This window comes from Microcebus murinus, unplaced genomic scaffold (assembly GCF_040939455.1).
Source record: "Microcebus murinus isolate Inina unplaced genomic scaffold, M.murinus_Inina_mat1.0 scaf001_hap2_Mmur4.0, whole genome shotgun sequence".
NCBI classification, from domain to species: Eukaryota; Metazoa; Chordata; class Mammalia; order Primates; family Cheirogaleidae; genus Microcebus; species Microcebus murinus.
In genome coordinates, this window is record NW_027438947.1 from 265,453 (window position 1) to 293,111 (window position 27,659).

A 27,659-nucleotide genomic window follows, 5' to 3' on the forward strand; every position below is an offset into this window, starting at 1 on the left:
TTCAGAGAACGATGTATTTTCTCCTCCTGCCCTAGGACATTAGACTCTAGGTTCTTCTGCTTTTGGACTCTGGGACTTGTACCAGAAGCCTCCCGTGGGCTCTCAGGCCTTTGGCCTATGACTCAGATTTGCACTGTAAGCTTCCCTGGTTCTGAGGCTTCCAGAGTTGGACTGAGCCATGCTACTAGCTTCTCTGGTTCTCCAGCTTGCAGATAGCCTATTGTGGGACTTCTCCACCTCTGTGATTATCTGAGTGAATTCTCCCGATAAATCCCCTCTCATATATCCTATTGGTTCTGTCTCTCTGGACAACCCTGATTAATAAACTCATGTTAATGCAGCAGTATTCACAATAGCTAAGATATAAAATCAACCTGTGCTCATCAACAGATGAGTGGATAAAAAATGTAATATATATATATATATATATATATATATATATATATATATATACACACACACACACAGTGGAATACTATTAAGCCAAAAAAAGAATGAAATCCTGTCATTTGCAACAGCATAGATAAAGCTAGAGGATATTATGTTAAGTGAAGTACGTCAAGCACAGAAGGACAAATATCACATAATATTACTCACATGTGGAATCTAAAAAAGTTGATCTCATAGAAGTAGATAATAGAATAGTAGTTACTAGAGGATGAAGAGAGTAGGGGGCAGGGGGAGATAAGGAGACATTGATCACAAGGCACAAAGTTATAGTTAGATAGGAGAAATAAGTTCTGGTGATCTACTGCACAGCAGGGTGCCTAGACTCAACAATAATATACTGTATACTTCAAAATACCTAGAAGAGAAGATTGTGAATATTCTTATTACAAAGAAATGACAAGTGTTTGAGATGATAGATGTGCTAATTACCCCAATCTGATCATTATACAATGTATATATGCAGCAAAACATCACACCATATACCATAAATATGTAATTATTATATGTCAATTAAAAACAAACTTAAACATGAAAATTGCAAAGAAAATATATTTTTGTGTTCTCACCACAAAAATGATAAGTATGTGAGGTAATATATATGTTAATTAGCTCAATTTAACCAAACACAATGTATGTGTATTTCAAAATAATATGTTATACATGATAAATATATATAATTTTAATTTATCAATTAAAAAATAAAGTCATTGGCTCAGAAAAAGATATATGAATGGCCAATAAATACATAAAAAGGTCCTCAACATCATTAGTTATCAAAAAGATCAAATTAAAGGAGAAACTCACCATAATGGCCAAAATTAATAAGACTGGCAACACCAAGTATTGACAAAGATTTGGAGCAGCTACAATTCACACATTGTTCATGACAGTGTAAAATGGTACATCTATTTTGATAAAACTTGTTGCAGTTATTATAATACTTATTATAATACTTATGAAACTAAACACTCACTTAATCTATGACTTAGCAATTCTCCTCCTAGAATTTACCTTTAGGATTTTGTAGAAATGAAAACATATTCACAAAAACACTTTTACATGAACATTCATAGCAGCTTTATTCATAAAACCCCAAACTGGAAACAGCCCAGGTATCTATTCATGAAAGAAATGGATTTATTCCAGAACAAGCAAAAATAATCTATGGTAATAAAAAAATCAAACTGTGGCTTCCTCTGCGATGTGTGTATAGGACTATGAGGGTATTTCCTGTGGTGATAGTAGTATTTTATATTTTGATAGGGGTTTGGGTTACACAGATATATGCATGTGTTAAAACTCAGTAACTGTATATTTAATATTTTTAAAATAATTATATATAGTATATACATGTATCAAAACATCATGCTTAGTTTTAACTTAAAACAAAAAAGGCTGTAAATAAATATTGAATTCTACTTAATGATATAAATGTTGAAGTATTTTAGGGAGACATACTGATATCTGTAATGGACTTTAAAATACATCAAAAATAAGATTAACCAATGAATGGACAGATGGAGAGACATTGGTAATAAAGCAAATATACTAATAGTAATATCTTAATGGTAGAATCTAAGTGGTAGTCTATGGGTGCTTCCTTTCAAATGCTTTCAATTTTTATATATGTTTAAAAATGTTCATAATAAAATGCTGGAAAAATATTGAGTATCTAATCATCATTTTTTGGCAATGGGTAGATAAGATATGACTGAGGGAAAGTTTCCCAGAAGAACTTATCCAAATGAAGTAACTTAGTATTTACATAGTTCCTACTACAAGCCAGGGGCAAAAGCAGGAGAACAGTTTATTTTTATCTTTACAGTAACTGAGTACAGTAGATATTATAACTGGAATATCATGATCAGCAGGCTAAGTGACTTATCCAAAATCAAAAAACAATAAACAGCAGTCAGGATTTTATACTGAACTCCTTCTAATTATAATGTCTGTACTATTTCTAATATGTCAAATTTTACAGCTACCTCCACCCCGACTTTGTACTTCTTCCTTTCCTGCTTTATTACTTTTCCCTAGTAAGAATCACCATTTGATAAATTATATATTTGCTTAATTTTCAATTAACTATCTCCTCCTACTAGAATGAGAATTCCATGAGTGCCAGGAATTTTGTCTTATTTGTTCACAGTTGCATTGCTAGTGTCGAGAATAGTGTCTGTAGATGTTCAAGAAATATTTGCTAAGTAAATTGAATTGATGCACAGTAGAAGTTAGCTTGGAATAATTGGAATAGGAAAGGTAATCCATATGAAAAACAGCATAAGGAAAAGATTGACTGAAAGATGGAAAATAATTGGCTCCAGAAACCTAAAGTAATTTGGTACATCTGGACAGAATGTGTGGGGGAAAAATAGATTGCTTGGAATCATGCTAGAAGAGTAAGAATGAATCAGATCATACAGAACCTTGTAAGTCATGAAAAGCACTGAGGAGACTTAGAAGGATCTTAACAGGAGAGCAACAAGATAAAACTTGTAGTTTAGAAAGATGCTCTAGCTGCACATGGAAAATGAATAAAAGGGGAAACAAGGACATGGAAACAAGGACACCAATTAAGTGTTTAGCAATGGTACTGAAGAGAGCAGTCTCACTGAAAGAAGTGGCACTGCAGATAGAAATCAGGGGATGGTTTGAGAAAAATTTAGGAGGTACAGTTGATAAGATTGGTTGTGGAGTGTGAAGGAGAGGGAAAACTGAAAAATGACTTTTGGTTTATGGCTTGGGAAACTTGATGGAAGGTGGTGCCATTCAGTGAAATTAGGGAAACAAGTGGAAGAGTAGGCTTAAAATGAGTGGAGACAATGAGTTCCGTTTTGAATACAGTGTTTTATGATTCTACCAGATATCTAAGTCGTGTTATCCAGTAGGCACTGGTCAGGAGCTTTGCATAAATCTGAGCTAGAGACATAAATGTTGTTGTTATCATGTCTTTGGGTACCCTAGCTGTTTGTTCACTGAGGATAATTTAATAACTGTTTTTCATTTTAATAGCATTTTCATTTAAATAATATTACCTTTAATATCTGCCCCTCCAAAAAATATAGTATTCTTTGGCTGTTGGCCTATTATTCCATGAGGATTATAATAAGAATATAAATCATTCTATAATAGAAAGCTATACAGTAGCAAGATTAAAATGTGGGCAGATATAAGGATCTTAGAGATTTTCATGACATTAGAAGGCTAATATTTGGTAAATACATTACAATGGAGGATAATTCTTTGGTACTCACCTGATCAAATACAGCTCTTTATTCCATGGGTAGATATTTAAGATTGGCCCAATCCCAATCATGTGGTTGTGACATTCTCCAACATTTTCAATATATTCATGCTTCAAAGGCACTTTGCTAAGGAGTTCAAATTCCTCAGATGCCTTTTGAAGTACCTGTTCTGCTGCATAGAAACCATTTACTAGCAGTGTCCTGCCTCTTGTTCCTTCATGCTTAAGACAGTGAAACACCTTAATGCTAAGGAGGGAAAAGAAAATTATGTTCAGTGGAGAAATTCTAGAAAATTACATATAAAATGATTACTGAATCTACTTGTGTCATTTTCTTTGCATGATGAAATAAATCTGATTTCCTAATTGTTTTTCCCTCATATCCAGTTGTACTTTTTTTTGTTTGTTTTGAAATATTAATGCCACTAAAGAAAGGCTTCTTCTAAACATATCGAATACATATTGAAGCCTGTATATGATGGGCCCTGGAAATACAGGCATGAATAAGATACAGTCTCTGTTTTAAATAAGCTTATAGTCTAGTAAGAAGAGATGAAGCAAATAAGTACTAATAAAATATGATAGGTACTATAATAAAGTTGTATACAAGATATAGTGGTGCTGCAAAGAAAGGAATGATCTGTTCTAGCGGGGTATTATATAAAGAAATGTTTTGGAGAATGGATATGGCTTTGTTAGTCTTAAAGAATGAGCAGGAATTATACTGGAATGAGATTGAGGTGAGGAGAAGGCATTCCAGGCAGAGAAAAAGCATAACAAAAGATACCGATGTGAAACAACAAGGTATATTTAAGGAAGAGAATAAGAAGTTCCTATAGGCATAGCATGGACAACCACAAAATGAATTTAAACTGCGAAACTCTATGGTCATATTAACATTTTAAAGAGTTGATTATGGTGCTAATGTGGAAGGTGGACTGGTGGGAAGTGAGACCAAAAAAAAAAACAAAAAAACAAAAAAAAAAAACCATGAAGTCCTACTCAGCCACAAAAAGCAATGGTGATCTAGCACCTGTTGTATTATCCTGGATAGAGCTAGAGCCCATTTTACTAACTGAAGTATCCCAAGAATGGAAAAACGAGCACCACATGTACTCACTGTCAAATTGGTATTAACTGATTAACACTTATGTGCACACATAGGGTGTTGGGCAGGTGGGAGGGGGGAGGAAGGGATTGATATGTTCACACCTGATAGGCGAGGTGCGCACCGTGTGGGGGCTGGACATACTTGAAACTCTGACTGGTTGGGGCAAATGCAATATATGTAACCTAAACATTTGTACCCCCGTAATATGCTGAAATAAAAAAAAAAATGAAAAAAAAAACTTGGAAAACAACTTGAATAATTGAAATAGTAAAAAAATAAAAAATAAAAACATGTAGAGGGCTTGAGCTTAGAGAAGAGCATGGTAGAAAAGAAAACACACCTGAGAGATACTAAGGAGGTAGCACTGGTAGGATTTTATAACTTATTAAATATAAAGGATGAAGGACAGGCAAGAATTTAGAATGACTACAGGTTTCTCACTTGGGCAACCTGAAAGATGATAATGCTGTTTACTAAGACAGAGAATGCAAGCATATGTTCAATTGTATGATAATGAAGGAGTATCAGGGGATTAGGAAGAAGTTTGGGTTAAGGGCATTTGAAATAGGTGAATCATATGTATCTGTATAGGTTAACAGGGAAAGGGAAGGTGACTATTAATGGACTGGAAAACTACAGTAGAATATTCAAATTAATGAGAGGAAATAAAATCAATAGTAATTTAATCAAATAAGCAAAAACAAGGAAAGTAAACCACAAATTACAATAAACATAAAGAAAGATGGAAAAAATGAAAGGAATAAAATCAAAGATAATCCAATAAATACAATTAAAATAAGAAAGGTCAGTTCTGGCCATGTTGAAATTTCTGTGAAACTTCTAGGTCAGGATTATTTAGTAGTTAGTTAAAGTTGTTTAACTCAGAAGAGATGTAGATTTCACGATTTATGGGTGATAGCTAAAGCCAAAAGCATGGAAGAAGTCATTTGGAGAGATCATTTTAAGTAAGAAAACAGGGAAAAGGGAAAAACCTTGAGGAACAGTAATATTTAGGACATGGACAGGGGAAAATTATCCAGTGAAGGAGGTTGAGAAAAATAGTCAAAGATATAGGAGAAAAATTAGGAAAGAAGGGATATTTAAGAAAAGGTAGTGGTTAATTACATGCCCCAGGGGTCAAGTAAGATGAAGGTACACACTGGATATGGCAATAAGTTAGTTGCTGGTGATGTTGGAGAGAATAATTTTAATTTGGGCAGGGCAGGGTTGGAAACATTAGCTGCCTATCGGTTTGAGGAGTGAATGGGAAGTGAGAATGGAAAGATAGTGAATGTAGATAATTATTTTAATAAGATTAGCCATGAAGGGGAGGAGAAAGACATGGATGTAGCTGGAGGGAGATAGAGTTCAAGGAAGTATAAAAGTAGAGAATTAAGATATGAGAAGTTGATATGAAGGAGTCACTAGGTATGGAAAGGCTGAAGATAGAGGAGACAGAAATCCACAAGGAGGCTGGAAAGGATGAGATCCAGAACAAAGATAGCTTTAGACAGAGCAAGGCATATAGCAATGCAGATGATGAGGATGATCATGACAATGAATAAAATGATAACTATAATATCTAATATCTGTTGAACATTTAATATGTGTCAAGCAGTATGTCAAGTGCTTTAAACATATCATGTAATTTAATCCTTAGCAACACCAATGAATAGGTTTTATTACTAGTCCCATTTTACAGATGAAGAACCTGAGGCACAGAGAAGTTAAATTATTTGTCTAAGATCACAAATTTAGTACATGTTCAGGCTGGGATACAAATCTAGGTCTGGCTGATGCCATAGCTGGAACTCTTATCCACTATTACTATACTGCTAATCTACTTGGTCCTTGCTATTGATTAGAAAGGGTTAAATTAAAGGCACAGACAATTGTTTATCTCTGGTGTTGGTCATGAAGGGAAGAGCTAATCAGTATTTGAACCTCAATCTCTGTCCAGCTGCCTCTCATCTCATTTGCTTTTTCTTCCTTTTGCATCCCCTAGAGTGAGGATGGAGGGATACTGATCTCATATATTGATAACATGGAGCAGGATTTCTAAAAGCTGCTTTGTTCTTCCTCCATTGAACCAAACAATTCTTAAATTCTAAACTCTTAAAGTAAATCAATGTAACCATAATCAATTGCATATTATCATCTTCTCATACAGTCTTCATAAATCTGTATGTGCACTTACTTTACTAATATCTTTGTGTCTCAGGATCATCATGCATATGTAGAAGCAAGATCAACAACAAAGAAATAATCACGGAGGTGCCTCTAATAAGGAGCAAATATTAATAATAGGAAAGTTAAGTATGGTATAGATCATCTTTGGCTCAAGAGCTTCTGATTCCATGTGAAAAAGATTATTTTTTAGTCATTTCTCCTCTCTAACTTCTTAAAAATCGGATTCAAATTCCTCTTAGTATTATACACAAAGTATCTGTGTTTGCATGACGACCCCTTTGCAACATGTTAATAACTACATACAAGAAACTGTACACATTCCAAAACTAATGATTAGTGAAAACATTTTTGGGGGGTAATTTATAATTACTTTGAGAAAAAATATAAATTTAACAAAATTAAGACTCCATTTATGTAGTAAGGAGGGTTTTCAATCACTTAAAGTTTTTTTCATTGTTAGCAAAGTTTATTGAAGGGTGCTATGGTTCATTCTTTTTTTTTTTATTTTGGCATACTATGGGGGTACAGATGTTAAGGTTTCAATAAATGCCCATTTCCCCCCCTCCCCCCAAAAGTCTGAGTCTCCAACAACAACAACAACAAAACACCATACACTCCAAATAAGAGGGAGGGGAGCAGTAGTGAAGATAAAATTTGTTAAGTCTCACCTTTACTCTGCTAGGTGACCTTTGAGTTAGATTTTTATCACTACATTTTACATATGAATCAGATCTCAGAGAAATATTGGTCAGCTCATTAAAAATTTTTTATTCCCACAAGTCTAAAGAAACTGAACTAGGGTATTTCAAAATGATCATGTTTCTAGGGGAAGAGAAGGGAACAGTCATACAAATTTGCAGCAGCAGATATGATAATGGTTTAAATACAATGAAAAGTGATTAAGAAACTACTCAAGACTATCACACATAAAGACCCTACTCTGTAAAGTCTAATCCATCTACCCACAAGGCTCTTGAAAATAAGTAATGTCAGTGTGCTGATCCAGAGCTACTTTGGTGTATGCCGTGTCACCTCTGGAGAAGTCTGAAGTGAAATACCACATCCTCCCATGGATAGTTTCTCTGCCAAATGAAATAAAGACTTATTACAGTCAATTCAAGGATCACTGGGTTAGAAAAATATACCAATGACTTTGAAGGCATCATTATATTTATCAAATAAGTGTCTTTAGAGATTAGAAGTCTAGGCCTTAAATAAAGCACTCCATGTGGGAGTCCCCTTCCTTATTCAGGCCACAAATATTCTGCATTGAAAACAACGGTGACCATACCTGTTACATTTATTTATTGGTGTTTATGCTTTAGATATTATAGTACTGTCAATTTCAGGAAACTAATGAGTTACCTGATCAAGCTGATCCTTTTTGCCAACTTCTCTGTATGGTCTCGAGTGGGAGGGATATTTTCTACAAATGCAATTCCATAAAGCAGAAAGTTTTGCAGTAACTTCTTGAATCCCTTGTTGGTTTCTAAGAAGCCCTGAAAATCCACAGATGGAACTTGAGCTTCCCGGTAGATTTCAGCATTCCATAATATTCTAGGCCGGATGACATTTTGTTTCTGCCCTTCATAGCTGTTTTTCACCAGCCAATCCAAATTATATCTAGTCACATGACCATCTAGCCCTTTTAAGGGGAAAAATAAAAGACATTAAAATAATAATTAGGCCAGGTGTGGTGGCTCACGCCTGTAATCATAGCACTCTGGGAGGCTGCGGTGGGAGGATCGCTCAAGGTCAGGAGTTCGAAACCAGCCTGAGCAAGAGCGAGATCCTGTCTTTACTATGAATAGAAAGAAATTAATTGGCCAACTAAAAATATATAGAAAAATTATCTGGGCATGGTGGCACATGCCCGCAGTCCCACCTACTTGGGAGGCTGAGGCAGAAGGATTACTTGAGCCCAGGAGTTCGAGGTTGCTGTGAGCTAGGCTGATGCCATGGCACTCTAGCCTGGGCAATAGAGTGAGATTCTGCCTCAAAAAAATATAATAATAATTAAATATATTGCCAATAATTTATGACTAGGACCTCAAAAGCAAATGTAACAAAACCAAAAATAAACAAATGGAACTTAATTAAACTATAAAGCTTGTGCACAGCAAAATAAATAATCAACACAGTAAATAGACAACTTACAGATTGGGAGAAAATATTCACAGACTATGTATCTGACAAAGCACTAATATCCAGAATTTATAAGGAACTCAAACAACTTAGCAAGAAAAAACCAAATAACCTCATTTAAAAAGTGGGCACAAATGTTGGTGTGGATGCGGAGAGATAGGAACACTCCTACACTGCGCTGGTGGGACTGCAACCTCTGTGGAAAGCAATATGGAGATACCTCAAAGAGATACAAGTAGATCTACTATTTGATCCAGGAATCCTATTACTGGGCATCTATGCAAAAAACAAAAGACACTGTATAAAAAAGACACCTACACTCGAATGTTTATAGTAGCACAATTCACAATTGCAAATATGTGGAAACAACCTAAGTGCCCATCAATGCATGAGTGGATTAATAAAATGTGGTATATGTATACCATGTAGTACTATTCAGCTAGAAGAAACAATGGTGATATAGCACCTCTGGTATTTTCCTGGATAGAGCTAGAACCCATTCTACTAAGGGAAGTATCCCAAGAATGGAAAAATAACCACCATATGTACTCACCAGCAAATTGGTTTTAATGGATCAACATCTAAGTGCACATATGGGAATAACATTCATTGGGCATTGGGTAGATGGAATGGGAGAGGAGGGGATGGGTATATACACACATTGTGAGTGCAATGAGCATCATCTGGGAATGGACACGCTTGAAGGTCTGACTCAGGGGGCAGGGGAGCAAGGACAATATACGTAACCTAAACATTTGTACCCCCATAATAAGCTGAAATAAAAATGTGTGCAAAAGACATGAACAGACATTTTTTCAAAAGAAGAGATAAAAATGGCCAAGAAGCATAGAAAAAAAAATGCTCAACATCACTAACCATCAGGGAAATAAATTTATAGCAGCACAGTTTAATTTACATAAAATGTAAATTAAAAACACAATGAGAAACTTCCTTAACCCTGTCAGAATGGCCATAATTAAAAAGTTAAAAAACTATAGAAGTTGGCACTGATGCAGTGAAAAGGGACTGCTCATACACTGTTGGTGGGAATGGAAATTAGTACAACCTCTATGGGAAACAGTATGCAGATTCCTGAAAGAACTAAAAGTAGACCTACCATTCAATCTAGCAATCCCACTACTGGGTACATATCAAAAGGAAGAAATCCTGTCATAAAAACACCTGCACTTTTATTATTATTGCAGCACAATTCACAATTGCAAGGATATGGAATCAACCTAAGTGTCCATCATCTTATGAGTGGATAAAGCAAATGTGGTATATTATGAAGTACTACTCAACCACAAAAAAGAATGAAATAATGTTTTGCAGTAACTTACATGGATCCAAAGGTGATTATCCTAAGTGAAGTAACTTAGGAACAGAAAATCAAATACTGGATAGTCTCATTTCTAATTGGGAACTAAACTATGGTTATATACCAAGTGGAATAATAGACATTGGAGACTCAAAAGGTGGGAGGGGGTGAGGGATGAAAAATAACCACTCAGGTACTATGTACAATATTTGGGTGAAGGATACACTAAAAGCCCTGACTTCATCACTATAAAATATATCCATGTAACAAAACTGTACTTGTAACCCCTAAATATATTGAAATTAAAAAGATAAGCTTACAGAATTATAGCTACATAGTAAAGGAACTTCTGGAACATTCATCAGGTCATCATAGAATGATAATCCCAGATTTTTTTTTTTTACTTCGGCATCTTATGGGGGTACAGATTTTAAGGTTTTAATAAATGCCCTTTGCACCCTCCCCTCACAAGTCTGAGTTTTCAGCATGACCATCCCCCAGATGGTGCACATCTCACTCATTATGTATGTATATACCCGCCCTACTCCCCTCTCCCCCCTGCCCAACGCACTATTACTGTAGTACCTATGTGTCCACTTAGGTGCTACTCAGTTAATACCAGTTTGCTGGTGAATATATGTGGTGCTTTTTTTTCATTCTTGGAATACTTCACTTAGTAGTATGGCTTCCAGCTCTAACCAGGAAAATATAAGATGTGCTATATGACCGTTATTTCTTACAGCTAAAGAAGCTGTAAGCTCCATGGTATACATATACCACATTTTATTAATCCATTCTTGGATTGATGGGCACTTGGGCTGTTTCCACAGCCTTGCAACTATGAACTGTGCTGCTATAAACATTCGAGTGCAGGTGCCTTTTTTGTAGAGTGTCATTGGATTTTTTGGGTAGATGCCCAGCAATAAGATTGCTGGATCAAATGGTAGATTCACTTGTATAGCTTTAAGGTATCTCTATATTGCTTACCACAGAGGTTGAACTAGTTTGCAGTCCCACCAGCAGTGTAGGAGTGTTCCTCTCTCTCCGCATCCACGCCAGTATTTTTTATTTGGAGACTTTTTGATAAAGGCCATTCTCACTGGAGTTAAGTGATATCTCATAGTAGTTTTGATTTGCATTTCCCTGATGATTAGAGATGATGAGCATTTTTTCATATGTTTGTTGGCCATTCTTTTGTCTTCTTTAGAAAAGTTTCTGTTCAAGTACTTTGCCCAGATTTTAAAAGAGTAATTTGATTTTTTTCTTGCTGATTTTTGTGAGTTCTAAGTATATTCTAGCTATCAGTCATTATTCAGATACATAGGATGCAAACCTTTTCTCCCATTCTGTAGGTTGTCTGTTTACTTTCATGACTATTTCTTTGGATGTGCAGAAGCTTTTTAGTTTCATCATGTCCCATTTATTTATTTTTGTTGCTGCTTTGATTGCCTTTGGGGACTTCTTCATAAGCTCTTTGCCTAGGCCGATGTCTAGGAGAGTGTTTCCAACATTTTCCTCTAGAATTCTAATAGTTTCATACCTTAGGTTTAAGTCTGTTATCAAGCGTGAGTTGATTTTTGTGAGAGGTGAAAGGTGTGTGTCTTGCTTTAGCCTTCTACAAGTGGCTATCCGGTTTTCCCAGCACCATTTATTGAAAAGGAATTCTTTTCCCCAGCGTATATTTTTGTCTGCTTTGTCAAATATTAGATGGCTATATGAGGATGGTTTTATATCAGGATTCTCCGATCTGTTGCACTGGTCAATATTCCTATTTTTGTGCCAATACCAGATTGTTTTAATTACTACAGCTTTGTAGTATAGTTTGATATCTGACACATTAATACCTCCCATTTTGTTTTTGTTGCCTAGAATTTGTCTTGATATTCGCGGTCTTCTTCGGTTCCATACAAAGCGTAAAATTATTTTTTATATATCTGTGAAGAATGCTGATGGGATTTTAATAGGTATTGCATTGAATCTGTAGATCAGTTAGGGTAGTATAGACATTTTAATGATGTTGAGTCTGCCAATCCACGAGCATGGTATGGATTTCCATCTGTTTACATCCTCTGCTATTTCCTTCCTCAGTGTTTCATAGTTCTCCCTGCAGAGGTCTTTTACCTCCTTGGTTAGGTATATTCCTAGGTACTTTAATTTCTTTGTTGCTATTGTGAAGGGAAAGAGTCTTTGATTTGGTTCTCAATTAGATTCTTGTTGGCATATATGAATGCCTCTGATTTCTGTGTATTGATTTTGTATCCTGAGACTTTACTAAATTCATTGATCAGTTCCAGGAGTTTCTTGGTTGAATCTTTGGGCTTTTCTAGATATAATATCATACCATCAGCAAACAATGAAAGTTTGATATCTTCTGCCCCTATTTGGATACCTGTGATTCCATTTTCCTGTCTGATTGCTGTAGCCAAGACTTCCAGCACTATGTTGAACAGAAGTGGAGATAGTGGGCAGCCTTGTCTGGTTCCAGTTCTAAGTGGGAATGATTTCAATCTTTCCCCATTCAGTATGATGTTGGCTATGGGTCTGTCATATATGTCTTGAATCATTTCTAGGCATGTCCCTTCTATGCCTATTTTCTTAAGTGTTCGTATCATGAAAGGGTGTTGAATTTTGTCAAAAGCTTTCTCTGCATCTATTGAAAGAATCATGTGGTCTTTGTTTTTGCTTCTGTTGATGTGGTGAATTGCATTTATAGATTTACATATGTTGAACCATCACTGTATCCCTGGGATGAAGCCCACTTAGTCGTGATGGATTATTTTTTGATAAGCGTTTGGATTCGGTTAGCTAAGATTTTGTTGAAAATTTTTGCATCTATATTCATTAGGGATATTGGTCTGTAGTTTTCCTTTTTTTGTTACTTCCTTTCCTGGTTTTGGTATCAGAGTAATATTCGCTTCATAAAAGGTGTCGGGGAGGTTTCCATTCTTCTCGATGTTGTGGAATAGTTTCTGTAAGATAGGTACTAGTTCTTCTTTGTAAGTGTGGTAAAATTCAGGTGTGAAGCAATCTGGACCGGGACTTTTCTTTTTAGTGAGATTTTTAATTGCTGTTTCTATTTCAGCTGTTGAGATTGCTCTGTTCAGGGAATCTATTTCTTCGTGATTGAGCCTAAGGAGGCTGTGTGTTTCTAGAAATTTCTCCATTTCCTCCACATTTTCCAATTTGTGTACATAAAGATTTTTGTAGTACTCATAAATTACATCTTGTATCTCTTTGGGATCAGTTGTGATATCTCCTTTTTTGCTCCTGATGGAGCTTATTAGAGATCTCTCTTTTCTGCTTTTCGTTAGCTTAGCCCGTGGCGTTTTAATTTTGTTTATTTTTTCAAAGAACCAACTTTTTGTTTTATTAATCTCCTGAATAGCTTCCCTGTTTTCAATTTCGTTTAGTTCTGATTTGATCTTGTTGATTTCACTTCTTCTTCTGGGTTTGGGGCTGGTCTGTTCTTCTTTTTCCAGCTCTTTGAGTCGTTTCATTAGATTGTCTATTTGTGATCTTTTTGACTTTTGATTATAGGCATTGATAGAGATAAACTTTCCTCTCAGAACTGCTTTAGCTGTGTCCCATAGGATTTAATAACTTGTCTCTCCATTTCCATTTTCTTCATAGAATTTTTTAATTTCCATCTTGATTTCTTCATTTATGAGGTAATCATTTAGCAGGAGGTTGTTTAATTTCCTCGTTTTTGTGTAGAAATGTGATTTTCTGTTAGGATTGATTTCTACTTTTATTCCACTGTTATCTGAGAAGATACATGGTATTATTTCTATTTTTTTAAATTTCTTGAGATTTACTTTGTGTCCTAGGATATGGTCAATCTTAGAGAATGTCTGTGAGCTGAAGAGAAGAACGTATATTCAGTGGATTTTGGGTTGAATGTCCTGTAAACATCAGTCAGACCCTATTGTTTTAGAGTTTTGTTTAAGTGCATTATTTCTTTATTAATTTTCTGTTTGGAGGATCTGTCTTGTGTTGTCAGTGGGGTGTTGAATTCTCCGGTGATTATGGAGTTGCTATAAATCCATTTGCTTAGATCCTGTAAGGTTTGCTTTATGAATCGGGGTGCACCTAAGTTGGTTGCATATATATTTAAAATTGTTATCTCTTCTTGTTGAAGTGTGCCCTTCACCATTATATAATGACCCTCTTTGTCTTTCACTACTTTTGTTGGTTTAAATACTAAATCGTCTGAAATTAGAACTGCCACGCCAGCCTCCCTTGGTTTCCACTGCCTGGAGTACTGATCTCCATCCTTTTACTTTTAGTCTATATGCATCCTTGCAGGTTAGATGTGTTTCCTGAAGTCAGCATATACTTGGCCTGTATTTTCTTATTCATTCAGCCAGCCTATGTCTCTTGAGTGGAGAGTTTAAGCCATTCACATTTATTGAGAGAACTGATAGGTATGGTAGATTACTGTTCATTCTGTTTGGTTGGATGTTGTTGCTTTGATTTCTCTCTTGAGCCATTGTAGTATCTGGCCTTTAGTCTTTGGGTTTTGGTTGATTTTATATTCCTCAGTTTTTCTTATGGTGTTCCGTGGATAACACTGTTTTGAGTACTTCTTGCAGAGCTGGTCCTGTCTTGCTGAATTCTCTGAGACTTTGCTTGTCTGAGAATGTCTTTATTTCTACTTCTTATATGAAGGTTAGTTTTACAGGAAATAAGATTCTAGGCTGGCCATTGTTTTGCTTTAAAAGAGTGAGAATGGGGCCCCAGTCTCTCCTTGCTTCTAAAGTTTCAGTAGCGAAGCCCGGTGTTATTCGAATTGGCTTTCTCTTGCATGTTACTTGCTTTTTTCATCTTACTGCTCTTAGAAGGGGCTCTTTAGTTGATATTTTGGTCAGTCTGATGATTGCATGTTGAGATGTCTTCCTGTTTGCATTGAATCTCCCAGGGGTCCTCTGAGCTTCTTGAACTTGTATATTGAGATTTTGAGCAAGGCCTGGGAAATTTTCCTCTATTATATCTTCAAATAGCTTGTCCAACCCTTGAGTGTTGTCTTCTTCCCTTTCTGGCAACCCTATGACCCTCACATTAGGTTTCTTCACATAATCCCGCATCTCTTGTAGACTTTGCTCTTTTCTCTTGTTTCTCTGCTCTATTTCTGTGACTGATTTATTAAATGGAGGGTGTTATCTTCAATCTCTGAGATTCTTTCTTCTGTTAGATCTACCCTGTTCTTGAGACTTTCCACTGTATTTTGTAATTCCCTGAATTGATTCTTCATTTCCACGAGTTTGGTTAAACTTTTCTTCATTGTGTCTCTATCTTTAGTGAACTTTTTTCCAGATCCTGGAGGGTTTTTGTGGTTTCTTTGTGTTTGTTATTGAGTTGTTGTTTCAGGTCAGTGAGTGTTCTTATGATCCACATACGAAATTCCTCTTCTGGCATTTTGGTTGCCTGAGTTTGGTTGGTGCCCGTTTCTAGGGGGCTGGGGCTTCTCTTTGGGGGTGTGTTTTCCCTTTGGTTCTTCATATTTCCTGAGTTCCTTCGCTGATTTCTTCCCATGTTGATCAGTTGTTGTTTCTTTTCTTTAGGTTTTTGTTTGGGTATTCACACACCTTGTTTAGTTTCGGAGCAGGTAGGTGGTGTCTGTGGGTGAGATTCGACCACTCCGTGTAGAATGAGTCAGTAGGTGTACTGAAATGGGTGTGCAGGATGCCCTCCCTGTCAGTAGGTGTTGCTTACTTGGAGGAACAGGCTATGCTGTTGTTTGTATGTCCTGTTATCAGCTCTTGTTCCTGTAGAAAGAACTCTAGTGCCTTAGGTGGTGGGTGGGGCCCTGGGACTTCCAGGTGTGTCCTTTTCTCCCCTTCAATGAGGGCTATTCTAGGAGAGAGTCTGTGCCACGCTGGGTTGGGTAAGCCTGCCCTCAGGCACCACCAATGTCATTAACAGGGGTCAAAGTTCTGTTCTCTGCTTCCAGGCAAAGCTGACAGAGAGGGGCTGGAATGGCCTGGCTCAGTCAGAGAGTCTGCGTGTGAGGGTGGGGCTGTCTGAGACTCGCAGTCTGGAGCAGGTCTGGCTTCTTTCCACTGTCCCCAACTCCACTGCTACTCCTGGGCCTCTGCCAGTAGGCCAGACCACACACCACCAGGCCTTCCCTGGATGTGCTGCCGTTGGGGAGGTTCCCTGTGCAGGAACGCCACCTGGGCTGGGCGCAATGCCTCCCTTTGTGGGGAGGGTTGCCCTTAAGACGCTGATCTGCCCCTGAAGGCACACACACCTCAGTAGGCTGCTCACAAATATCCCTTCTGTGCCCCAGGCAATGCGAGGCCTCGGTGCATGGAATGTGGTCTGCAGGTCTGACCTCTGAGTCCCAGAATTTAAACTATATCCCCACCAGGAAGAGCAGTGCCAGTCCCAATTCACCCACAGGGAGCCCAAGCTGGGTCTATGTCTTTCAACCTCAGGGTCTGCCCCGTTCTCCTGGGATCACCGTGCCAGCAGCACCTGGGAGGGCTGACGTGTAGAGTGCTCACAGTCTGAGTTCTCCCTAGTCAGCTGTAGTGCCCCAAAAGGGAAGGTCCCATTCCTTGTAGGTGCCTCTGGCTGGTGGCTATATTGTCTCTCTGTTTCTATGGGCAGCCATGGGTAGGGTCGGGGGAGGGGAGGAAGAGGCAATATGGTGTCTGCCACTCGGCTCAGGTCTGTGCACACGGAGGTGCCCAAAGGGAGTTGGGAGCCTGGTGCCATGTCCGCTACTGGCTTACCGCTCACTGGCAGCGGCTGTCGCTGGGCTGGTGTCTGCAGGTCTCTCCACTCACTGGGGAGCCCACCAGCAGTCCGGGATGCAGGGGAGGGGAAACGGCCGATCCACCTACACTTCCCGCTGGTCTCTGGGCTGCTCCGGGTGTCCCAGCTTCTAGTTATCCTCCGTGACCTCTTCCTGTGGAGTCTCCCTTGGTTTCAGGTACTCCTCCTTCCGACCCTCATCTGATGTAGGCTCGTCTTCTTGCTTCTTTCTTCTAATTTCTGCTAGAATCTGTCTTTTCTGCAGAGACACTCTGTCTGGCGGTGTTTCTCATCCGCCATCTTCCAGGACTTTTTGATAATCCCAGATTTTTAGCCCACTGGACACTCTTTTCCCCATCTTCCATCTACACAGGAACTCAGAATGGTTGAGCTAGAAGGGACTAATATTTATTTTACATATGGAGAAAAAGTCAGTTAGGGACTCACTCGAGATCATACAACTAAGTACCACAGTTGGAACTATAATAGAACTCTGCCTTTTGCTTCTCACAGTTCAGTTCTATTCTATGCTGCCTTCCTCTTCTACATGACTCAGGGCATTTCTGTCTAATGATATGACATTAATATGACATGATAAAGTGACTTTGTAACTGACTTCACCTACTATGCAAAAAAATAAGTTAAAAGCCAATCCCAGATGCTTTAGAAAATCTTCAAGATAAGCAAAAGAAGCAGCAGGAGTGAAAGTCTATGTTGGCAACTTGTCTCTCCTTTTTACTTATATCTTTCTTTCTCTTCCTCCCCCTAATGATGAAAGTATCACGTTTATTGTAAACAATTTGGAAAGCATAAAAAGTATCAGGAAATTAAAAATCACTTGTACTTATGATTGTTTTACCACCCAGATGAATTCATGATTGCCAGCTTGGCATCATCTTGTCCAGTTTTTAATGCAAAGTATTCTTTTACTTTATATAATATATAATATAAAGTTATATGTACATATAAAATTTTGCACCCTGCCATTGTCGTTTAACATTTTAACAATCATTTTATTTTTAAAATTAAATTTTCATAAAAATTAATTCTTAAAATTTGCAAAATATAGACTACCAAGATTTGCCTAACCAATCTGTTCTTCTGGGGTATGTAGGTTTATTTTTGAAAAATTTCCCTTATTTAATAGTAATCATCTTTACTCATATTTCTGATAATTTTCTCAAAATAAAATATATGACAGGACTCTTAAAAGTTTATATCTTTAGAGTCTTTATACATATGACCAAATTACTTTCTAGAAAGAGTCTACCAATCCTCATTCCTTCCAGTAGTATGTATGTGACCATCCAAATTGAGTATTCTTATTTTTAAAATATATATATTTTTAATTTGGTAAGTAAAACCACTATCTTGTAACAATTTTATCTTATTTGCTTTCTAATAAGGCTAATAAAAGCATTTTCATATTTCATATTTGACATCTGTATTTATTTAACATAGGGGTCACCAAATTATGGTATGTTAGTCAAATCTGGTGCTTGCTTTTTTAACTCCTGTTTTTCAACATATGCACATCCATTTGATTACATATTGTGTATAGTTGCCTTCATTCTAAGGCTGAAGAGTTAAATAGTTGAATAGTTGTGACAGAGCATATACTCCACAAAGCCTGAAAATATTTACTATCTGGCCCTTTACAGAAAATGTTTGCCGATTCCAGCTTTAATGATTTGTCTGTTCACCTCTTTCTCACATTTTTCTATTGGAATACTTGTGCTTTTCTTACAATTTTCCAATGGAATCTTATATATTAAGGGTATTTAGCCTTTGTCACACATTTTCCAAATATTTTGCCAAGTCAGTTGGTTTTTTTTAAAAAAACATCGTATGGCATTTTTTACTATATAGAAATTAGTAGTCAATGTATTGCTCGTAAGCATTTTTTTTCCTATAATGCTTTGTTCTTTTAACGTTTTATATGTAAATTATAGATTCCCAAGATGTTTCGAAGAAAGGTATAGGAAAGTACCATGCACCCTTCCCCAAGCCTTCCTCAAGTTACCATTTTATACAACCACAATACAATATCAAAATCAAGAAAATGGCATTGGTACCATCCATAGAGCTTATTTAGATTTCACCACTTAAACATATACTTGTGTGTGTGTGTGCTTGTGTGCGTCTGTATCTCAATGCAGTGTTATTACATGTGTGACTTCCCGTAACCACCACCACAAGGAGGTAACATCTTCGTGTTGCCTTCTTATGGCCACAACTATCATCTTATACCCCTGAACCCTACAACTCCTGGCAACTAATGCCTGTTATCTATGTATAATTATATTATTTCACAAATGTGAAATAAATGGAAATAAATGGAATCATGTGGATTGGATTTTTTGCTTTCATTGAAGTTCTTCCAAGTTATTGAGTGTATTACTTCATTCCTTTTTATTGCTGAGTAGTATTCCATTGTAGAGATGGTTTGTTTAATCATTTATCCATTGGCTAGTTTCCCATTCTTGGCTACTACAAACAAGGCTGAAATTAACATCATTAATGTACAGGTTTTTGTGTGAACATAAGTTTTTTTATGTATAGAATGTTTATTGCTGTTCTATTTATAGTGGCAAAATTCAGAAACATATCTCCATCAATAGAGAATTGAATCAATTGTGTAGTCCCTACTATAGAATATTACACAAATATTAAAAATAATATTTAGAAGAAGGAAGGAAGGAATTGTATCCATAAGTTTTTGTTTCTTTGGAAGAAATCCCCAGGAGTGTGATCTCTGGCTTGTATGGTAGTTGAACATTTAGCTTAAGAAACTGACAAACTGTTTTCCAGAGTGGCTGTACCACTTTACAATCCCATGAGGAATGTATGATGTATAGAATTTCTCTGCATCTTCTGCAGAATTTGGTGCTGTCACTAGTTTTTATTTTAATAATTCTGATAGATATGTAACAAAATATCATTGTGATATTAACTTTAATTTCTTTAATGGCTAATGATGAGGAATATCTCTTCATGTGTTTATTTGCCATGTGTATATTCTACTCAGCAAAATGTGCATGTCTTTTATCCATTTTTAAATTGGACTGTATGTGGGGTTAGATAGATAATATTTTATATATTTATGGGGTACATGCAATATTTTGTTACATGCATAAAATATGTAATGATCAACTCAGGGTATTTGGGGTATCTATCATCTTAAGTATTTATCATTTCCATTTGTTAGGAACATTTCCAGTTCTCTCTTCTAGCTACTTTGAAATATAAAATACATTGTTGCAAACCATAGTCACCCTATTCTACTATTAAACATTAGAACTTATTTCTTCTATCTAAGTATATGTTTGTGCCATTAATCAATGTCTCTTCATCCCTCCCAACCCACCCACACACCCTTCCTAGCCTCTGGTAACTATCATTCTACTCTCTACATCCATGAGAATATGAGAGTAGAACATGTGATGAGTTCTCATATGAGTGAGAACATGCAAAATTTGTCTTTCTGTGTCTGGCTTATTTTAATTAAACTAATGACCTCCACTTATTTTATATCCATGTTGCTACAAATTACAGGATTATAATTTTTATGGTTGAATAGTATTCCATTGTGTATATGTACCACATTTCTTTATCCATTCATTCACTGATGGACACTTAGGTTGATTCTATATCTTAGCTGTTGTAAATAGTGTCACAATAAACATAGAAGTGCTGGTAACCCCTTGATATACTGATTTCTTGTCTTTTGGATATAGGATTGCTGGGATTGCTGGATCATATGGTAGTTCTATTTTTAATTTTTTTGAGAAATCTCCATACTGTTTTCCATACTTGCTATACTATTTTACATTCCTACCAACAGTATATAAGAGTTTCCTTTCCTCTGCATGCTCACCAGCACCTGTTATATTTTATCTTTTCAATAATAACCATTCTAACTGTGGTAAAATGATATCTCATTGTAGTTTTGATTTGCATTTCCCTGATGATCAGCAATGGGAGCATTTTTTCATATATATGTTGGCCATTTGTATGTCTTATTTTGAAAAATGGCTATTCTATCCTTTGCCTACTTTTCAATGGGATTATTTGGGTTTAACTGTTGAGTTGTTTCAGTACTTTGTATATTCTAGATATTAGTATCCTCTTGAATGAATAGTTTGAAAATATTTTCTCCCATTCAACAGGTTGTCTCTTTACTCTGTTGATTGTTTCCTTTGCTGTGCAGAAGCCTTCAGTTTAATATCGTTCCATTTACCTATTTTTGTTTTTGTTGCCTATACTTTTGAGGTCTCAACCATAAAGTCTGTGCCTAGACCAATGTCTTGAAGCATTTTCCCTAAGTTTTATTCTAGTAGTTTTATCGTTTTGGGTCTTACGTTTAACTATTTAATCCATCTTGAGTTGATTTTTGTATATAGTGAGAGAGAGGGGTTCAGTTTCATGTGACTATTCAATTTTCCCTGCACCATTTATTGAAGAACGTGTCCTTTCCCCAGTGTTTATTCTTGGTGCCTTTGTAAAAAATCAGTTGGCTGTCAATATGTGAATTTATTTGTGTAGTCTCTATTCTGTCCCATTGGTCTATGTATCTGTTTTTATACCAATACAATGCTGTTTTGGTTATCATAGCTTTGTAGCATATTTTGAAATCAGGTATTGTGATGCTTCCAGCTTTGTTATTTTTGCTCAGTAATGCTTTGGCTATTTGAGCTCGTTTGTGATTCCATATAAATTTTGGGATAGTTTGTTCTACTTCTGTGAAAAATGTCATTGGTATTTTGACAGGGATTACATTGACTTTGTAGATTGCTTTGGGCAATATAGTCATTTGAACAACAATGCATCATGGGATGTCTTTCAATCTGTTTGTGTCCTCTAATTTCTTTCATCAGTGTTTTATAGTTTTCCTTGTAAAGTTTCTTTTACCTTCTTTATTAAATTTGTTCCTAGGTATGTTTTGTAGCTATTCTGGTGTTATCTTATTGATTTCTTTCTCAGTTAGTTCATTATTGGCATATAGAAATGCTAATTTTTGTATGTTGATTTTATATTCTGCAAATTTGCTAAATTTATTTATTAGATCTAAGAGTTTTTGGTGGAGTCTTTAGGTTTTTCTAGATATAAGATCATATCATCAGAAAAGAGGTAAAATTTGACTTCTTTTTCAATTTGGATGCTCCTTATTTTTTTTTCTCTTGCCTGATTGCTCTGGCTAGGACTTCCAGTACTATGTTGAATAGAAGTGTTGACAGTGGGCACCCTTGTCTTGTTTCAGTTATTAGAGGAAAAGCTTTTAATATTTCCCCATTCAGTAGGATGTTGGCTGTCAGTTTGTTGTATATGTCCTTTATTATTTTGAGGTATGTTCCTTCAATATCTAGTCTGTTGAGAGTTTTTTTTTTTTTACCATGAATGGATGTTGAACTTTCTCAAGTGCTTTTTCTGTTTCTATTGAGATGATCATGTGGCTTTTGTCCTTCATTATCTTTATGTGGTGAGTCACAGTTAATGATTTTCATATGTTGAACTATCCTTGTATCCCTGGTATAAATTCTACCTGATCATGGTGTATTATATTTTTGACGTGCTGTTGGATTTGGTTTACTAGTATTTTTCGAGAACTTTTGCATCTATGTTCATTAGGGGTATTGGTCTGTAGTTTTCTTTTTTGTTGTTGGATCCTTGTCTAGTTTTGGTATCAGGGTAATGCTGACTTCATAAAATGAGTTAGGACGAATTCCCTCCTATTCAACTTTTTGCAATAGTTTGAGGAGAACTGGTATTAGTTCTTCTTTGAAAGTTTGGTAGAAGCCATCCAGTACTACAGACTCCAATTCCTAAGCAAGTGCAACAAGGCACCATTTTGATAGCACAGTACCCACCCCACTGGACTGTGTCCTGCTCTCCTGCTGAGGGCAAGGTGGGAGCTATAGGCAGTGATCCCCTCACCCAACAGCGGAGTTGTCACATATTTTCATGTACTCTGAGGACAAATTTCACTGCCTGCAACTGCTGCTGCTGCATGGTTGAGGCATGAACAAAGCCTGCGCTCTATGTCTACGGCTGTTCTCAGAAAAACAACCTTGCCCTTCTCAGTGGCAGGGCCACACACAGCTACTTCTTCCCATCGAGAACTTTCTGCCAGAGGCCTGAGGATCATCCTGCCCCTGGCTACCAGTTAGCACCTGCACACATCACCAGGTGGCCTGAGGGCACCACTCGGCCTGATTCTAACTACTGCTACGCTACCCCACACTCCGGTACCTTAGAACAATGTCCAGTGGCCTGGCAATTACCCAGCTTTGTCCACCACTGGTGGCACCTGAGAACTTATTCCAGGGTCTTAGGTTGGGCCCACCCAACCTGCTACTACCACCAGAAGCTGATACACACACACACTTGCCACCTAAAGGTCTGGAGAATGGCCTGCCTAGCTGTTGCAGCCTCTGCCAACATTAAGGTGGACCACTTGGGTCCTAAAGTGTTGTCCCATGACTGCTACAGTCATCACCCATGCCATACCTGCTGCCAAGGGGCTTGAAAATCTGCCTGGCCCACTGGTACCATTCCTGGTACCTAAGTAAGCTTCCTGGAGACCCAATAATAGGTCTGTGTAGATTCATTAACACTGATGCCAGCATAGACCACACTGGGCCCCATGAACAGACATGCTAAACTTGTCATTGTTACCAGTGGGGCCTAAGGATAGTCTCTTCTGGTGCCCTTGTTTCTTTAAAACTTCATTACAGCCTTCAATAACAAATGCATCCTAAACTACTGAAGAAATAAGACTTGGCGTAATGCTATGTCTGTAATGCTTTACAGACATAGAAATCATACACAGACTATACTGTGGTAGGTATCCAGAATCAAAGCCAAAGTGCCCCGACCAACCAACACCATAGATACATCTTCAAGGAGAATGTTCTTTCTTACAAACAAAAGCAAATTCAAAAAATTGGAAGAAGTGACTGTTTCACTAGATGGACAGATATCAACATAAGAACATAGGAAACATGAAAAAGCAAGACGTTCGATAGAAATTCAGCTACCACTGAAAGAGGGAAAGGGCCAGTCTTCTTGTCACAGTGGGTGATAATCATTTTTTTACCTGGCATGCCTTAAAGGCCAGCTGTATGATATTAGAGGAAGAGAATATTTTTTTTTCTTTTTAACGATCTTTCTTGAGAAGTTTTTGTGACCTTTATTTAATTTCTAACTACATACCTGGTACATATATTAGACAAAGAAAATGAGAAGAGCATTTTTTACTTTTTTAAAAAACCAAATACATATATACACACACAAATGCATAGATGATAGTATAATAGTGATGTCTATGGAGAAATGAAGAGGTGAGAAAGCTATTTTATGGTTTCTAGATTTCTGATCTAAGGGATGATCTTAATTGCTGAATTTAAATAAATACCTCTGGAGATTATACAGTAGGAATGAGGGAGTGACCCTTAAAATAGGATGTTCAATCTGGGGAATTCAAAAAATAATAACTGAAGCAACTCATTTAAAATTTTAGAAAATTAGTATTTCTACTCATAGTAGATACTATGATGAGGTTGAGGTAAATGGCCATAACCCAGCTCTGCTCAAGTCATTCTGTTCAAAAAACTTTTATGGGGTAAAGGTAAATCTTACTAATATCAGGGCTACCCAAATAACTTTCTTGGTAGCGCACACTCCTGGAATCACCTGGAATGACTGTGATCAGGGATATGGTGATGGAGCCAAACCAACACAATGAGAAAACTCTAAAAGAACAAAAGATAGTGCCTCCAGGGCAGCACCGAACCCTCTCAGGCTATCAACCCCACTATTTGGGTTCTAGTAACAGGCAAACCTAAGAGAAGGAAATGCTTCCCTGGCAGGATGGGCATCGTATAATCTCGGTTTCTGACTTAGTTAAAATTAGAGGGCCTGGATTGCTAGGTTTTTTTTTTTTTGAAGGTGCTAAACACTGTTCATGGATTTTAAATAATAAATTGTTTTGCGGGGAAAGGGAAAAAAAGTTTTGTTTCTTTTAGGAAGTAGGGAAATTTGATGGGTGATTCATGGGGCCTGGAAGGAGGACATGGATGCATGGATGATAGGGAATACCGGGGACACTGATGATGTGGAAACCATCCTGTTCATGCTCATTTAAGGTTGGTTTTAAGCACTAAGGATAGCTGAACCAAATAAATTTCCTGGTTTTAATAAGTCATTTCTATTATCCAAATATACTGGCCACACTGTAGGCCTAACATAATGTTGACAGCAAGATTATGAAGACTTTTCTGGAGACAATCAATTGTATTCAATTTTTTAGCATGGATGAACTAGTAATTAAACAACTGTTGATTGGACATCAGCTTTGTCAAGACACTTTCACAAAGAAGTAAAATGTATGTCCATCCCAAAGGGCATTTTGGTTCTTCTTGGGAAGAGAAAACTTAAAATGGAATTAGCCACATAGGCAGGACAATATAAGCTGGTGTCAAGTTTATATTGTAGGTATGAAAAGAGAAAAGTTCCCGAGAATTTGAGTATTTGAGAAAGTTCCAGGGAGGAAGACAAAAAGTTAAGGACCCTTGAGAAGCTCACAGTCTAGTTCAGAAAACTTATAAATAGGTGAAAAGTTAAAAGTATTAATATCAGGTTAAGTAATAATTGGAAATAATAATAATAAATGGTACTATAAAGAACACTATGCAACAACAAAAAAGATATTTAGACAAGCATAATATTTTTTTTAGGAATTAAGAAAAAGAAAACTATCACATAATGGCAACAGGCTAGATTAGAAAAGGAAAGCTTTTAAAAATAAAAGGTCCAGTAAGAAAACCAGCACAAAGAAACAAAAAAAAAAAAAAAAAAAAAAAGAGAAAGAAAAAGAAAAAGATAAAGAAAGAAAAAAACCAAAACATGAATGAAAAATTTACTAATGAGACAAATTTAAAAACAAAACAAAACACCATAACAGAACTTCTGGAAAGGAAAAAGTCATTTAGAGAATTTAGAAATATAGTAGAAAGTTTTAACAACAGACTAGACCAAGCAGAAGAATTTAAGAGTTTTAAGATAAGGCTTTTGAATGAACCCAAGTAGTCAAAAATGAAGAAAAAAAAATCAAGAGAAATTAAGAAAGTCTCCAAGAAATGTAGATTAGGTGAAATGCACAAACATGAGAATCATAGGTATCTCTGAGGGAGGAGAAGAAAAAGCAAAGAGCATGGAAAACCTATTTGAGAAAATAATAGAGTAAAATTTCCCTGGTCTTGCTAGAGGTTTAGACGTTCAGATACAAGAAGGTGATAGTACTCTTAGAAGATTCACTGTAAATAGAATATCAGCCAGGCACATAGTTATCAGTGTGGCCAAACTCAAAATGAAGGAGAAAATTCTACAAGCTGCAGGACAAGTAAAATTACAAAGGAAACACCAAGTAACTTACAAAGGAAAACCCATCAGACTAATATCAGACTGTGTAGCAGAAACTTACAAGCCAGAAGGGATTGTGGTCCCATATTTAGTCATCTAATATAGAATAACTGTTAGCCAAGAATTTTGTATCCTGGAAAATTAAATTTAATAAATTAAAGAGAAATAAACTATTTACTAGATGAGCAGACACTAAGGGAATTTGTCATCACTAGACCTGCTCTACAAGAAGTCCTCGAAAGTGCTTTAAACATTTAAAAGAATGATCAATACTACCAGTGTAAATATACATAAAAGTAAAAACTCAGAGCTCTTATAAAACAGTAACACAAAGCAAACTAGGTAACAAAAAATATGGAACTGGAACAGTATCAAACTTATCAATATTAAGATTGAATGTAAATGGTCTAAACGCCAAACTTTAAAGATACAGATTGTTGGAAATGATTTTTTAAAAAAGCCAAATATTCGCTCTCTCCAAGGAATCCATTATACTTGTAAAGAGTTTCTGACTCAAGGTAAAGGAGTGGGAAAATTATTCCATGCAAATGGAAACCAAAATTGAACAGAAGTACTTATTCTTGTATCAGATAAAACAGACTTTAAACTAACAACAGTAAAAAAAGACAAAGATGGTCATTATATAATGATAAAGGGATCAACTCAACAAGAAAATATAACAATCCTAAATATGCATGCATCTAATACCGAAGCTCCCAGATTCATAAGATAAATACTATTAAAACTAAGAAATGAAATAAACAGAACTAGACAGATCATTGAGGAAAAAAATCAACAAGGAAACACTGGACCTAAACAAGACTCTAGAACAAATGGACCTAACAGACATTTACAGAACATTCTATAGAAAAAGTGCAGAATATACATTCTTCTCATCAATATATTGAACATTTTCCAAGATAGATCATATGTTAGGCCATAGAACAAGCCTCAACAAGTTTTAAAAAAATCAAAATCATATCATGTATCTTCATAGACCACAGTGGAATAAAACTAGAAGT

At 36.4% G+C, this 27,659-nt stretch overlaps 1 protein-coding gene across 2 annotated transcripts in view; it reads right to left on the reverse strand.

Annotated features, from left to right (window-relative positions):
* The window catches only part of TMLHE (trimethyllysine hydroxylase, epsilon), a 138,948-nt gene that overhangs the window by 71,567 nt on the left and 39,722 nt on the right, over nucleotides 1–27,659 (reverse strand). Inside the window, exons 3-5 of one of the 2 annotated variants that reach the window (XM_075999696.1) lie at nucleotides 8,361–8,640; nucleotides 7,958–8,077; nucleotides 3,705–3,941 (exon numbers count right to left, since the gene is read on the reverse strand). The exons of the other annotated variant lie outside the window; for it this stretch is intronic. Of the exons in view, the coding sequence (XP_075855811.1) occupies nucleotides 3,705–3,941; nucleotides 7,958–8,077; nucleotides 8,361–8,640 (637 nt within the window). The remainder of the gene's footprint in view (nucleotides 1–3,704; nucleotides 3,942–7,957; nucleotides 8,078–8,360; nucleotides 8,641–27,659) is intronic. 2 annotated transcript variants of the gene reach the window in all.